The 15607-nt window shown below is 39.9% G+C and overlaps 1 protein-coding gene across 2 annotated transcripts in view; it reads right to left on the bottom strand.

Annotated features, from left to right (window-relative positions):
- CTTNBP2 (cortactin binding protein 2) overlaps positions 1–15607 on the bottom strand; it is a 156184-nt gene that overhangs the window by 79574 nt on the left and 61003 nt on the right. Inside the window, exon 4 of one of the 2 annotated variants that reach the window (XM_036863327.1) lies at positions 287–1916. In XM_036863327.1, coding sequence (XP_036719222.1) covers positions 287–1916 — 1630 coding nt within the window. Of the gene's footprint in view, positions 1–286; positions 1917–15607 lie in introns of those variants that run through there. The other variant, XM_036863328.1, reaches the window with a different exon arrangement.

Here is a 15607-nt window from a genome sequence, read left to right as displayed (position 1 = left end):
ATGGTCTCTGTGTGCTCCAAACCACTACTTTCAGGTTATTTTTAAAAGAAGACAACACTTAGCATAACAAAACCACAATTCATATAGCAAGATGAATCACCATACCCCGGAGCCTTTAGAGAAAAACAAAAAAAAAAAAACAAAAAAAAAGAGAGGAAAGAAATAGGGAAAAAAAAAAAAAATATCAAATTAAAAAAAAAGTTTCAAGGCAATGTGAAGGAAACAAAGGCAAGTGAGAGGACAGGCCACATTCTTAAAGAAGGGTATAACATTCCAATCCCTTTACCTGATGCTGTTACCAGGAGGCTGTCTGAGGCACCTGCTCTACAGGATGAGGCACTAACAGGGTTTATGGAAGAGCGAAAGGCAATGGTGGTGGGAATGACAAGGGAACTTTCTGAACATGCAGGTTGGTTCAGTCCAGGGGTTTCAGCAGGCCAGGCACCCACCTGAGACGTGGCCAGGGCTGAAACGGCACAGCCTGCAGGGGCCACAGTTAAATCTATGGATGGTTTTGGTGGCAGCTGAGGGGAGGAAGACTTAAGGAGATTCTCCTCACTTATTACCCTGTTCCCTTGTGGCAAACTGGAAGGAGGCGAAGCCACAGTTTTGTTATCAACTTTGGCCCCTGCACTGGAGGGCCTGCTGCTATCCATGACAACCTTGAGCTGCGGGTGCGGCGGAGAAGGAGTGTGGGAGAGCCCTGGCTTTTTGGGAGGGATGGGAGGAGGGTTTCCTCTGTCAACTCGTGCGGCACTGGGAGTCTTTAAACTGGTCCGGCCGACTGGGGGGTAGGTGCCAACGTCCCCCGCGGGGGGCACTCCAGGTCTCGGGGGCGCTCCCGCTGGAGGGCTCGTGAATCTTGACAGTGCCTGGGTCACAGTATTCCGAGCTAGCTGTTTGGCCACTAGGTTGTCACGACTTGTAGGAGATACATCTCTGGATGGAGGACTTTGGGGGGTGTTTCCGTTTTGGTCTGGGTCATTAGCATTGCCCTGAAATCGAAACCGAGCCGCTTGGATTCGCGGGTTCAGGCCTGGATGCAGAGGCGCGTTGGCACACGGTGAATGTAAACTGTGAGGAGGTGGGGCGGGTGTGTGCCCGGCGGCCGGGGCGGCGGTGCTGGGAAGCGGGGATGCACTACTGGTTAAATCTGGTGTTGAGCCGCTGCTCGGTCCATTCTCCTCAATTCTGTTTGCGCTTGGAGGTGGGACAGTGGGCAGAGAGGAGCCAGTCAAGTCACCGTGGGAAGCCTGCCTGTCGATACTTGGCCTGACCAAGTCGGCACTGGCACACGCATTCCCCTTCGCATTGGCGGAAACTAGGGGGCTCCCCATGGCAGGCTTTACAGGCACGGTCAAAGGTGACTTCTTCACGGGGTCAGTGCTCTCTATCACTAGGTCTGTCTGGCACGCAACAGATCTTGTCATCGGTCCCTCTGTTCCCACAGATATAGAGACCAAACGTCTATCTTTTGTCTTCCGGGGGAGAGAGAGGCTGGGTTTGCTGTCATTTCCCCTTTTCAGTTGCTCGATCATCTTCTTCATCTTGTCTATCTCCTCTTTGAGGTCAGTGGTGTGTGCTTCTTCTCGGTGCAGCTTGGCACGAAGCTGTTCCCGCTCTGTGTCAAACTCTGAGAGCTGCTTTTCCATCTGAGCTTCCATTTCTGTGCTTCTTCGTTTCTCAGCGGCGAGTTCCTCTTCTAACGCGCTCGTCTTTTTCTTCTCCTCTTCCAGTTTGGCCATCACCTCTTCTAGCTTCTGGGCCTCCTCTAGGACTTTGCCCGAGAGCTGCTTGCACTCCTTGACCAGCATCAGGACCACGTGCTTGTTCTTGCCTCGCTCCTCCTCCAGGCGGGTGGCCAGCTTCTTGTGTTCTTGCTCAAGGGCTTGGAGCTGAAGCTTTTCCATCTCCAGCTGAAAGAAATGCACAGGACAGCCCTGATTAATAGGCAGAGGATTCTTTCAGCCAAAGAAGTGGAGAGATTTTTATTAATTTTGTAACAATTACATGGTTTGGGTTAAAGTGCCACATTTCTGAGATGTGTTGTGAGATGACAGATAATATTTCAGAGACTCATTAAAATGAGAAAATAGATGTAAACGGTTTTACAAAGAACATCTAAATTACAGCAACAGAAAAAAAAATTTTAATGTATTAAAGTTAACTGTAGAAAAGGAGAACAGTTACCTAATGCTTCAAATCACAACACAGAATTCAGCAAGGTCTGCTTTTGTAAAAACAGAACTGTTAGGGAACTGTTTTTTTTTTTAAGGTTTAATGCCTTAAAATTACTAATCTTTGAGGCACTGTATAATAAAAAGTGCTGAAAACAGAGGACTTCAGTTAATTTCTAAACTCCTATACTTGCTAATCATATTACTTAGTTTTTTGTAAACTTCTTTGAGCTTATGATAGGTTGCTGTAAAAATCATGTAAAATCATATATGAAAGTTCTTTGAACTAATATATAAGAAATATCTTATTAGAAATACAATCAGTATCAGTGAACCCCAAGTCTGACCTCATCTCCTTCAATCCCACTTTGCCCACTTGGCTCCCATGACACTGGTCTCCCCGATGTTTCTTGAACATCATCCTGCCTCAGCATCTCTGATCTTGCTGCTCTCCCTGCCGAGAAATTCCACCACAACCCATCACACAGGGCGCCTGCACTGAGGAGTCTGCACTGCACAAGGGTGACCGGCTGCAGGGGTGAGAGGGACCGAAATCCAGCTCTGCCTTCTCATCACGCATCTGCCCAGGCCTGGGCTTGTATCTGCCTGGAAAGAAGGGCGCGTTTTCCTTTAGGAAAAGGCTCTGTCTGCTCACTGAGCCACAAGTCCCTAGGATTTAGGCTTTCCAAAGCAACATTTGCTTAACTGATCAACATAGAGAAGAAGCTTTTAAAAACTTTTAAACCTCCAGGTGGGGTTTTCTAATATGCATAAGAACACCCAACGGCACAAAAGGCTGGCTCTTTTACTTCCTTCAGGACTCTGCTCAACTGTCACCTTCACAGCGAGGCTGCCCTCACCATCCTGTGGAAGACAACAGTCCTTCCCACCCTTGTACTTATCACTCTTTGGTTAGCACCTGCCTACCTCGACTAGAACAGGACTCCACGAGGGCAGGGACTGTGTCTTCTTTGCTGCTGTGTCCCCAAGACCTAGAACAGTCTCTGGCACACAGTGGTGCTTAATAAATTATTGATTGAATGAATGAAATTAACACAGTTCACAAAGACATCAAACTTCCAAAGGCTGATGGACTTTTTGGATACGAAGGCCTTACAGATGCACTATTCTAACATGTTCGCCCAGGTTTCTCACTTCTCTCCAGGAAACATCTGCCATGAGGTGCTTGTGAGGGATACATCCCAAGCTGGGCTGTAGTAGTCAGGCCGGTCCACATGCCTTACCTTCTCAACTAGAGAAACTTTCCCTTGGTGGTCCATAAAGGGCTTTACAGTTTAAGGTTAAAGTAGATCTACCTGATTAAAGACATGGAAAGGACTCCTCCAACCCCCAGATGTTGAACACAAATATACTCTCAAGAGAGACAGGAATTATTCAAGCCAGTTCCAAGGTATCAGTAACAGAGGAAGGAGACGCTCGCATGATCCATCAATTGAGAATGTGCTCCTGCTCCTCACCATGAAATCCATTACCCCATCCCCCTCAGCCACACACGAGACCAAAAGCAGAGAACGGCTCACTGCCCAACGAGCAGTCAGAGGTATTATTCATCTACTTTGGGATTCTTCCTGCTTTGAGGAAGTCGCCGAATAGCAATGCAATGGGTCCTATAAAGAGGTGCTCAGGAATACAGATAATTCCCCAAGAATAATTAGAGACAACTGGCCATACACATACACTCTATTCTACTATACGAAATTTGGGGGTGACTTCATAAGTAGATTACGTAAGATTTGGGAAACAATAGTTCTGTCCTATACTAGATGTATATGTATATTTTATTCATCTGGGTGCCTCACAGAAAATTGGACTTATTAATAGCTAAAGCACTTTTAACTCTTCTAAATGCATCAAGCAATAGGTTGCTATGGAAGGCATACAGAAAATTAGAGCTATAAAGAAAATATTAAATATGCTTTGTATTACCCCCTCCCCTTCCAAATTCTTATAGCAACATAGGAAAAAGCACATATCAGGTCAATTTTCAGCTTATTTTTAAAATATGATTTTCCTAATTTATCTCTGAAGGTGGAAAAAAAAGTTTTCTTGTAGAATTTAAGGGCTACCTGCACTTTATAAAACAACTAACTAGAGGCCAAGTTGGCGACTTCCCTGATGTCATCCAGTTATTCCGTGTCAGGATCCCGGCACTCATTCAGGTCTCCTACTGTCTCAAGTTTTTCCCACCACATCACACATGCTGCCCATGGTATTTCTATACTATGGGTCATCACACTTTACTTTTGAAATAACTTTCATCTTACATTTTAGAATCAAATTAAAGACTTCCAACAGGAGATCAACTCAACTAATCTCAGATATTTATACAGAAAACTATACTCCTATAAAAGCACCCATAATTCTTCTGCATCTTTGTCCTTCCATCATTCATGCCTTATAAATCCTATCTTGGAGGAACATGAGTCTTTTTAATCTCATTACAGATAGCATAGCACAGAGGAAACCACATAACTGATGCACCTACAACACATGGTTCCAAACTCAATTGAGCTCTGAGCCCCAATCATCAATCACTCTACCTAACTCTGTTTAGCCTCCTCTACCATTTACTATGTCAGGGAATATTTAAACCTCTGCTACTCTCCCCAATACTTCACCCAATGACAACTCAAGAGACTCTCAGTCTACCCTAATAGACTCTTTTATCAAGAAAATTCAGACTAACTCACTCCCTCTACATCCTGTCTCGTCCCTTAAGCTTTTTTATAGCCACTCCAATCCATATGTCCTTCCCTTCACTCTAAGGGAGAGAGGTTTCTATCTGCTGAAGGTCAGACTTTCTTCAACAATTAACTTCATTACTCCCTGTCACCTCTGACTTGCTCCATCAGTGATCACACTGCTCTTTATAAATATTAAATGTCTTCCTCTCTATCAGCTCCTTCCAATCAGTATATAAACATATTCCCATACTTAAAACATAATTTTTATATTAAAAAAAATTCCTTGACTATTCTGGCCCAGAGACAAAGTTCTTGTCCTTGAAAGAGTAAGAACTATAGTACTAAGTTCTAATCCCAACTTCTTGGCCGTGTCACTTTGATAAGTTTTCCCTCTAAAGATCAGTTCTGTTTGGTTCTCTTATCTGCACAATAGAGCAATGATAGTCATTACATTATAGGATTAAATGAGGCAAACATATGTAAAGTATTTACCATTGTGCCTGGCACTAAAAAATGTTAAGTTTTCATTTCATAACATAATAACTATTCGTGCTATTTAAAAATGTCAGTTTTACACAGTGTTTTTTCTCTGAAAACACATTTACAGGCAAACAAAGATCTAGAGAGTTGACCATATTAAACATACAGATGATGTTTTTATAAGTTTGATAGCAATTATAATATAACAATACAAAGTACATCAGAGAAAGTTCCACTACCAGTAATGGTGAAACAACTTTTATTAGACTATCTTCTCCTGCAGATAATAACGATAAACATTTGAAAACATATTAAGAAAATAACTATTTGAAGGCTCTGGAGAGCAATAAAAGTGATAAAAATAGGAGAGGAGTACACCTTCCCATTAGGAAGAAGTCAACAGCACTGGATGAGATTTCCCCTTGTATAGCTTTTCAAGTGAGGGCTATTCCCTGTGCTGACAGCTCTGGCAGCAGGAGCTCAAGCACAAAGCACCCCTTACAGTGGCCTGAGGAGCCAGAGGATGAAACTGGAGCCACTGCAACTAACCTCACCAGCATCACTGGTTAACTCTTGAATTACACATTCGTAGGAAAGATTCCATACTGAATGACAGAGGTGGCTGCTGAAAGGAGAACTGAGCAAATACTTCAGCTATTGCCAACTGCAAAAAGCCAGAGTTCGGAGTATTAATCTAACCAGGTTAACCACTTACTAGAAATACAGTCTTCAGAAGACAACAGAATCCACAGTCTCTGTACCACATCATCCATAATGTCTAGTATGCAATAAAAAATTACTGGGCATGCAAAAAACGTATTTTAGGTGATCCATTGTCAAGAGAAATGTACTCAAACAGAAACTGATCTTAAGATGATCTATACTGGAATTAGCAGACAAGAATCTTAAAGCAGCCATTTTCTAAGAAAATATAGTCACAGTGACTGAACAGGATAGGAGTCTTAGCATAGAAATGCAAACTAGAAACAAATGGAAAGTCTAAAACTGAAAAGCATAATATCTAAAATGAAAAAAAAAAAAGTTGACTGAATGAGCTTAATAGAAGATTTGAGAGAGGAAAACTTAAAAATAAAAGAAAAAACAATGAATTTGAAAATAGAGCAAAAGAAAGTATCCAATTGCGGAACACAGAAAAGAAGGACGGAAAAAGTGAAGAGCACTTCAGTAACCTGTAGGACAATATAAAGTGGTCTAAATTCCACATAACTGGATTTCCAAAGGGTGAAGAAAGAGAGAATGGGGAAGAAAAATATATTAAAAGAAAAAAATGGCCCCAAAATTCAAAAATTTGGTAGAAAACAAACTTACATATCCACGAAGCTCAGAAATCTCAAAACAGGATAAATATAAAGAAAACCATACCTAGGCACATCATAGTAAAACTGATGAAAACAAAGATAAGAAATGATATTGAAAGCAGCCAGAGAAAAAGACACGTTACATACAGAGAAACTACAATATAAATGATGGCTGAATTATTATCTCCAAAATACATGAAGCGAGAACTGACAGAAGGGAGAAAGACAAATCTATAACAATTTTCTCTCATAAATAATAACAATTTTCTCTCATCTAGATTAAAAAATCAGCAAGAATACAGTAGCTCCAAATAACACTAAGAAAATCACCTGGCCTAACTGACATTATGGAACAGATTACCCTAGGACTACAGATGATGCAGTCTTTCCAGATGCCCTTGCTGAGCTATTAAAAACCACCAAAAAATTACAAAAGACTAAAATGTTACAGAATATGTTCTCTGACCACAGCAGAATTAAATTGTAAATAAATCACAATAAGATATTAATAATACCCCAAAATTCAAAAATAAAACACAGTTCTAAATAGTACAAAAGTTTAAGAAGAAACCACAAAGGAAGTTAGAATATATTTTGGGCTGATTGAAAATAAAAAATATCAAAATTTGTGGGATGCAGTGAAAGAGGAGTATTTAAAGGCAGATAAAGCAGAGGATACAGACAAACATATCTTTAATTGCTTACATCAGAAGAGTTTTCTCCCAAAGAAGACATACAGATGGCCAATAGGCACATGAAAAGATGCTCATCACCACTAATTAGAGAAATGCAAATCAAAACAATAATGAGGTACCACCTCACACCAGTCAGAATGGATATCATTAAAAAGTCTACAATAATAAATGCTGAAGAGCGTGTGGAAAAAAGGGAACCCTCGTGCACTGTTGGTGGGGATGTAAATTGGTGCAGCCAATATGGAGAACAGTATGGAGGTTCCTCAAAAAACTAAAAAGAGAGTTGCCATATGACCCAGCAATCCCACTCCTGGGCATATACCCAGACAAAACTATATTTTGAAAAGATACATGCACCCCTATGTTCACAGCAGCACTATTTACAATAACCAAGACATGGAAGCAACCTAAATGTCCATCGACAGATGAATAGATAAAGAAGATCCATTGACAGACGAATAGATAAAGAAGATGTGGGTGTGTGTGTGTGTGTGCGTGTATATATATATATATATATATATATATATATACACATACATACACACAATGGAATATTACTCAGCCATTAAAAAGAATGAAATAACGCTACTTGCAACATGGATGGACCTAGAGATTATCATACTAAGTGAAGTAAGTCAGAAAGAGAAAGATAAATACCATATGATATCACTTACATGTGCAATCTAAAATACGACACAAATGAACCTGTCTACAAAACAAAAACAGACTCACAGATATAGAAAACAGACTTGTGTTTGCTGGGGGTGGGGAAGCGGGTGGGGGTGGAGGACTGGAGTTTGGAATTAGCAGATGCAAACTATTATATACAGGATGGATAAACAACAAGGTCCTACTGTATATCACAGGGAACTATATTCAATATCCTGTGATAAGCCATAATGGAAAAGAATATATAAATGTATAACTGAGTCACTTTGCTGTACAGAAGAAATTAAACACAACATTGTAAATCAACTACACTTAAATAAAATTTTTTAGAAAACAAGAGTTGTCTCAAATCAGTCATCTAAGTGTTACCTTAAGAAGTGAGGAAAAGTTAGGTGAATGAAAGACAAAGTAAAAGGAAAGAAATAACAAAGGTAAAAATCAATGAAATACAAGAGACAAATGATAGAGAAATTAACAAGGCCAAAAGTTGTATTTCAAATAAAATATCATTAATATTGTTAAACATTTAAAGAACAGATTAAGAAATACAGAAAAGCACAAATTACAAATAAAAGGAATAAAGCATGGGGTACCACTATGGAATGAATATTAAAAGGATAATAATGAAAACCTTGTGCCAATAAATTCAACAAATCAAATTCCTCTGAAACACACAACTTTCAGAATTGACATAAAATGGAATAAAAGATTGAAATAGCTTTATATCATTATGAGAAACTGAATTCACAAATAAAAATTTTCCCCTAAAGAAAACCTCTAACTCATATGGATTTACTAGTGACTTCTACCAAACATTAAAGAAAGCCAAATTTATACATGCCCTTTCAGAAAATAAAGAAGAAAATGCTTCCATTTTCCTTTATGAATCCAGGATTACTTTCATATCAAAACCAGTCAAGTATTATTTTAAAATTTACAGAAAAATTATCACTCATGAACACACACACAAAACTCCTTAGCAAAATAAGGCAAACTGAATCCAGCAATATTTAAAAAGAGTAATAAAAGGTGACCCACTGAAGTTCACCTCAGGAATCCAAGTTGGTTTAATATTTGAAAATCAATTAGTGTGATTCATCATATTAAAAGAATAAAGCTCAAAACCATGACCACAGCAATAGATGCAGATAAACCACTTTGCAAAATTCAAAACTCAATCATGATAAAAACCACTCAACAAAGAATAGAATGAAACCTTAATGAGATAAAGGGCATCTATAACAAAGTACAGCTAACATCATACTTAACCATGAAACAGACTGTTTTCTCCCTAAGTAAAGGAAAAGCCTCTGAAGTCTGCTCTCACTATTTCTGTTCAACATTGTATTGGAGGTTCTAGTCAGCGCAATGATTGGGGAAAAAAAGGAAAAGAGGAAGGCAGGCAATTTGGAAAGGAAAAAGTCAAATGGGTTCTGTTCATAGGTAACATGCTTGTTTACCTACAAAATCATATAAAACATACAAAACAACTGCTAAAACTAATAAGCAAGATTAGCAAGATCACAGGATACAATGTTAACATACAAAAAATCAATTGAATACCTGTATACTAGCAACAAATGTTTGGCAAAAACTTAACTGTGTTTATAATAGCATCAAATATTTAGAAATAAACCCAACAAAAGACATTTAAGACTACTAAACTAAAAACAGTAAAACACTGCTAAAAGAAACCATGAAGACCTGAAAAAAATGAAGAAAAATACTATAATCATGGGTTGGAAGACTCAATTTTGTTAAAGATGTCAATTCTCAACATATTAAAGGGTCAATGAAACTTCAATCCCTGAAAACTCTCAGAGAAACCAACAAACTGATTTTAAATTTTTATGGAAATGCAAACGATCTAGAACAGCCAGAACAATTTTTATAAATAATAACAAAGTTGGGCTTCCCTGGTGGCGCAGTGGTTGAGAGTCTGCCTGCCAATGCAGGGGACACGGGTTCGAGCCCTGGTCTGGGAAGATCCCACATGCCGCGGAGCGACTAAGCCCGTGAGCCACAACTACTGAGCCTGCGCGTCTGGAGCCTGTGCTCCGCAACGAGAGAGGCCACGACAGTGAGAGGCCCGCGCACCGCGATTGAGAGTGGCCCCCGCTCGCTGCAACTGGAGAAAGCCCTCGCACAGAAACGAAGACCAACACAGCCATAAATAAATAAATTAAAATAAAATAAAATAACAAAGTTGAAAGACTTGCGGTTTGTACATTTAAGGCTTATTATTTAACTACAGTCATCATTTACCTGAAGTTGTAGTACAGAGGTAAGACTAATCCATGATGAGAAAATCAGAAGAGTGTTCAGTGGCTGCCTGAAGTAGGGGAGGGATTTATGGAGAAGACACTCCAGGAAACTCTCTGTGGTAATGGAAACATTTTCTGTCTTGTAAGGGGTACAGCTTACACAAGTATATGCATTTTTAAAACATCAATTTGTGTGCTTAAGATGTGAATTTCACTTTAATGTAAATATCTCTTTAAAAGCTATAAACAATAGTGAATTCCAGGTTTGCATGTTTGCTTTTTATAGTGCTATGGATTAACAATTCTGAAACTACTCTCTGTGTGTTCTAGGCTGGAGTACATGAGTAATATATTGAAGTATAATGGGTTCCAGCTTTCTCAGTGTTGGAGAAGTTAGTTTTAAATAGAGAAAGGACAAGAATGTACCCCCTATGGTTTTGGATTAGAATCAGAGGTGTCAATATAAGTATGAACTCATGGTTTCATACAGACAGAACGATAAATAAATAAAATATAGATTTGTGTGTATATAAATATGATAATTATACATAATTTCCTAGCTTTAGTTTCATTTCTAAACACCATTTTCCATTAAAAAGGAATGGAAGTAACAGCTTCTGGGAGTAAGAGCTAATTGCAGGGGTTGGGAAAAGAAAAGTGTACGATGAGCCTGCAAGAAAAAAAAATACCTTGCTGTAAGAAAGTAAGGGGCTTCCCTGGTGGCGCAGGGGTTGAGAATCTGCCTGCCAATGCAGGGGACACGGGTTTGAGCCCTGGTCTGGGAAGATCCCACATACCGCGGAGCAGCTAGGCCCGTGAGCCACAACTACTGAGCCTGCGCGTCTGGAGCTTGTGCTCCGCAACAAGAGAGGCCGTGACAGTGAGAGGCCCGCGCATCGCGATGAAGAGTGGCCCCCGCTCGCCACAACTAGAGAAAGCCCTCGCACATAAACGAAGACCCAATACAGCCAAAAATAAATAAATAAATTTATTTAAAAAAAAAAAAAGAAAGAAAATAAGTAAGTGCTCAAAGGATGATGGGAATATATCAAAAGGCGTAGCTTGAAAGGGCTCTCACTGGCCAAATCTCGGACAATTTTGAGCAGTGATCCAGGGACTGTGGACCTGATGGGTAGGGGTAGGAACAGACACCCCCAACTAAACTGCACACTGCGGAGATTATAAAGGAACCATAGCCTCTTGTGTATAAAGACTACCGAGTTCCAGCTGACTCTGTTCTACTACTGTCCAATTTATATCTACTCACAACCACTTCCAAGTAATGGCTGAAGGGGAATTTTGCGTGGAGCAGTATTACCAAAGCCTTTTGCAAAAAGCAGCGGATTATGTGGAAGAGCTTAGAAGAACTAACACAACTTCACTGGTAGTGAGGAAGTGGGTGGTTGCTCCAAGAATAGCACCCAGACTGGGAGCTCTGAATGAAGGGAGCTCCAAACAACTGTTTTTCCAGAATGAAAGGAAAAGCTCTGTAGGTGGAGCAGAGCAGCAATGTAAAGGCGATCAGTTCTCAATCAAAGTGTAAAAGAGAGGCAAGCAATTATGGTCATTTGTAAAATGAGAAAGCAGACTGCATGTCTGTCACAACCACAAAATACTCTTATGACATTTTATTATATTCTTTATTACTCTCTCACGTCTTTTAACACTCACTGCACCCTTGACCTCTTTTCCACACGGTCACCCTCACCGGCACCTGCCCAATCCTGGTAAACAAATACATAATGATGAGATATACTGAAATTTTCTTCTTTATAGGGGCTAGAGCTACCAGTCAGCAGCTGGGCTCTATAGTTCTCATCTGCCCCTTCCTCTTTTTTTTTTTAACATCTTTATTGGAGTACAATTGCTTTACAATAGTGTGTTAGTTTCTGCTGTATAACAAAGTGAGTCAGCTATACGTATACATATATCCCCATATCCCCTCCCTCTTGCGTCTCCCTCCCACCCTCCCTATCCCACCCCTCTAAAAAAGTGGTTCTCATGAACCTAGGGGCCAGACAAGAATAAAGGCGCAGACATAGAGAATGGACTTGAGGACACGGGGAGGGGGAAGGGTAAGCTGGGACGAAGTACCCCTTCTTGATCTAGTTTCAAAAGAGAGAATGGAAGACATGGATAAGGCAAGTTGTTCTCTCCTCTAAATCCCTGCTCAGAGCTGCAGACCTCAGTCTCCGGCTCCCCTTAATGCTCACTCTGCAGTGCTCCTGGGGAGTCCAAATGCATCTTGAAACGTAATAATGAGTTATACAAAAAAGACTCAGGAAGGAGCTAAAAACAATCATTCATGTACAAAGCGTCCTAAACATTCTTCCTAAAAATGTTATTTTAGCTGTTTCTCTACCATGTTATCCTTGAATGAAAATCATGAAAACAATTTAAAATTAAATTATATTTGTATGTTATAACCATTATATAATGAAGTAGAAAACAGTGAATACAAACGGCAAAACAAATTACAATTATTTATAATGGGAAGAAAAAGGCATATGAAATAAACAGAACACATATTTTGATTGCTCTTTTCTCGTCCACTTGTCATTTCTTTGGTTGTCTAGCACCTGAAACTCCTTCCAATGTCAGGACAATTCTCCACCTCTGGTTCTCTCCTATAGTAGTTAAATATGGCCAATAGTTGCTTTCCCAGTCTTGTAGCTAAGGAGAGGGCATGGGGCTTAAGGTTGGCCAATCAAATGCACCTGCTCTTAGGCTTCAACTAGGAAATGAGTAACGCAAAGAAGCAGGGCCGGGGGAGGTACCACTCAAGACCCAGAGCAGTGATGGCAGTGGTACTGTCTGGTGTCAACAAGCTTCAGTATCTAGCTCTCGGCAGAAGGATCAGCCACGGCAGACTAGATCTACGGTGAGCACTTGTCAGTGATGCTGGCTGGTAAGAGCTTGTCCCCTAGTTCTCCCAGCCATGCTCTACCATGCTGTAAGCGAACAAATAAATGCCGTTTCTGCTTAACTCAAGAATACTGGATTCACTTGCTCGCAACTACAAATTTTGCCTGACGCAGCTATCAGCATGCAACTGACCACATCATACTGAGCGGCCGCCTAGAAGGAGCTCTGTCTAATACACAGAGCTACATTTAGTTTTTCCTCTGGTGAAAAACACTGTCCCCTTCTGAATTTCCTAGTTGTTATTTTGGCTTCTTTCTTTTAAAGGCTCTGATCAAATTAAAAGATCTTTCCTATTTCAGGGCTAGAAATTATACTATGTATGAATAAAATGACTGAAAATAAATTAGAAAAGAAGCTGTATTAACAGATGATGCATAAGATAAATAATAAAAACCCAAATAACAAGCACCCTAGGTTACTGGTTCTAAACGGGGGAGTATATTACCAGAGGCAAAGTTCCCCATGATGATTACTCATTAGCTTATTCAAAGTGGCTTGAGGCTCAGGCCATTTGCCAAATTGACTCTTGCCCAAATTTTCCTGGCACACAAATTACCAAACAGTTAACCCTCCTATTAGTAGTCTCAGCAGGAACCAACGCATGAATGAGCACGAAGTCTCTTCTCCCACCTTGAGAGGGCAACCAGAGCAGCGTTCAGGCCAAATGTCTTAGAATCACCACAGAGCTATGCCCAGTGTCAGATAATAAATACTTGAATTGTAGATAATGGGAACTTTGCTTTCCCTGACTTTTGCTGTGGCAGTGATTTAAAGACCTGGACTCATTTAAAATAATGGATTTTTGTGTCTTAACGCTTTCAGATTTCTAAAGCTCCAATTTATTCTACATGCAAGAGAACTGAAGATGTTTGGTTAATGTATTTACTTTCAAGAGTAAACGTGACAGGTAATTTGGTTGCTAAAATGACTTTGTTGTTCCTGGCCTTATTAGCTGCTCTAATACTTTCTTTATAAATAAAGATTTGGGATAAGAGTACAAACTGTAACTCTTCTCACATGTTACAATCCACCGTAATAGAATATCCTTTAGGGACAAAGGGTAGCACTGCCTCTCGGACAGACCCTTCACTGAGACTGCACAGCCAGTGAATTTGGCCATAAAGGACCCCTGTATCCCCATTATAGGCAGGAGACAGATCACTGGCTCATTTCATACTAGCCTCTCAGGACCCCTAGGACAGAAACAATTTCCTTTCACTTCCAGCCAGGTTGGAAATGACCCAGTCATTCAGAAATAAACAGGATGTAAGCTGATTAAAAAAAAATCAACTAGATAATAAAATCTTTGATTCAACTCGAAATGAATTTCTTTTTTTCTCTCTTGTAAGAGGAATGATAGATAAAATGCAAAACAGAAGTAAAATTTAGGAAAGCATGCATTTTATGTATTGAACGAAAACTACAATAAAAAAAAATATTTTCTTGATTTTTGATAACACAGCATAAAATCCAGCAGATGTACTTTATTATGAAATAGCTCATTTGACACATTAAGAACATAATTGAAATGTGTCTCATCCAAGACATACAAATGAGCTTTAGTGACATCAGCAGAAACACACTGGCTCTTGCTTATGCGGTTTGTGGGAATTTTTGAAAAGCTCCAGAGACCTCAGTGGTTGTCTGCAGGGCTTTGTAGAGGGTGTGCAGAGTCCAGTGTAAAATTGTGTGATTCGGTCTCCCATGCAGGGAAGGCCTTCTATTCTTTACTATTTTACCCAGTGCTTTAGTTTTCTACCCTGTGGCATACTGAGCAAAAGGTTTGCTTTTATTCAACACCTATACCAGAATGCTGGCATATATACGTTAATGCAAGGATACAATTACAGGGAGAAAGCCTACACATTCAATGACAGTATCATAGACATTTATACAGTATAGTGCATTCAGGTTAATTGTTAACCAGGTGCTAAATGTGAGCTATAATAAGTTCTCTGAAAAGGACAAACAGAAGAAACATTTTAATTTATGCTTTAATAATGGTTGGAAGAACATGTTACTTTTAATTCTAGTAATTAGACATCATTACCTTCTGTGACTTCCTCACTCTCTTTTCTAATAAAGGGAATCAGCAGTCTCAGCAGCATATCGGAAGGACAAAATTTAAACTTCTATTTCCTTATGGCTGATCGCAGTAAGCTTTTATCACTTAGGAATCTTTGAAGCATGTGCTCATGTGCAATAATATGTATGTGTGTGGTGCGGGAGGTGAGGAGGGGGGAGGAGGCTGGTTTAAATGAAACACATGTGAATAGGAGCCTGGAGGTCTGCAGCAGACACATCATCAGACCCCAGAGGTGAGTCTGAGATGAACCAGAACTTCAAGATGACATGTTGTGAGATTGCATATCC

Source organism: Balaenoptera musculus, chromosome 9 (genome assembly GCF_009873245.2).
Source record: "Balaenoptera musculus isolate JJ_BM4_2016_0621 chromosome 9, mBalMus1.pri.v3, whole genome shotgun sequence".
Classification (NCBI taxonomy): domain Eukaryota; kingdom Metazoa; phylum Chordata; class Mammalia; order Artiodactyla; family Balaenopteridae; genus Balaenoptera; species Balaenoptera musculus.
This window is presented reverse-complemented; position numbering and strand designations above follow the sequence as displayed.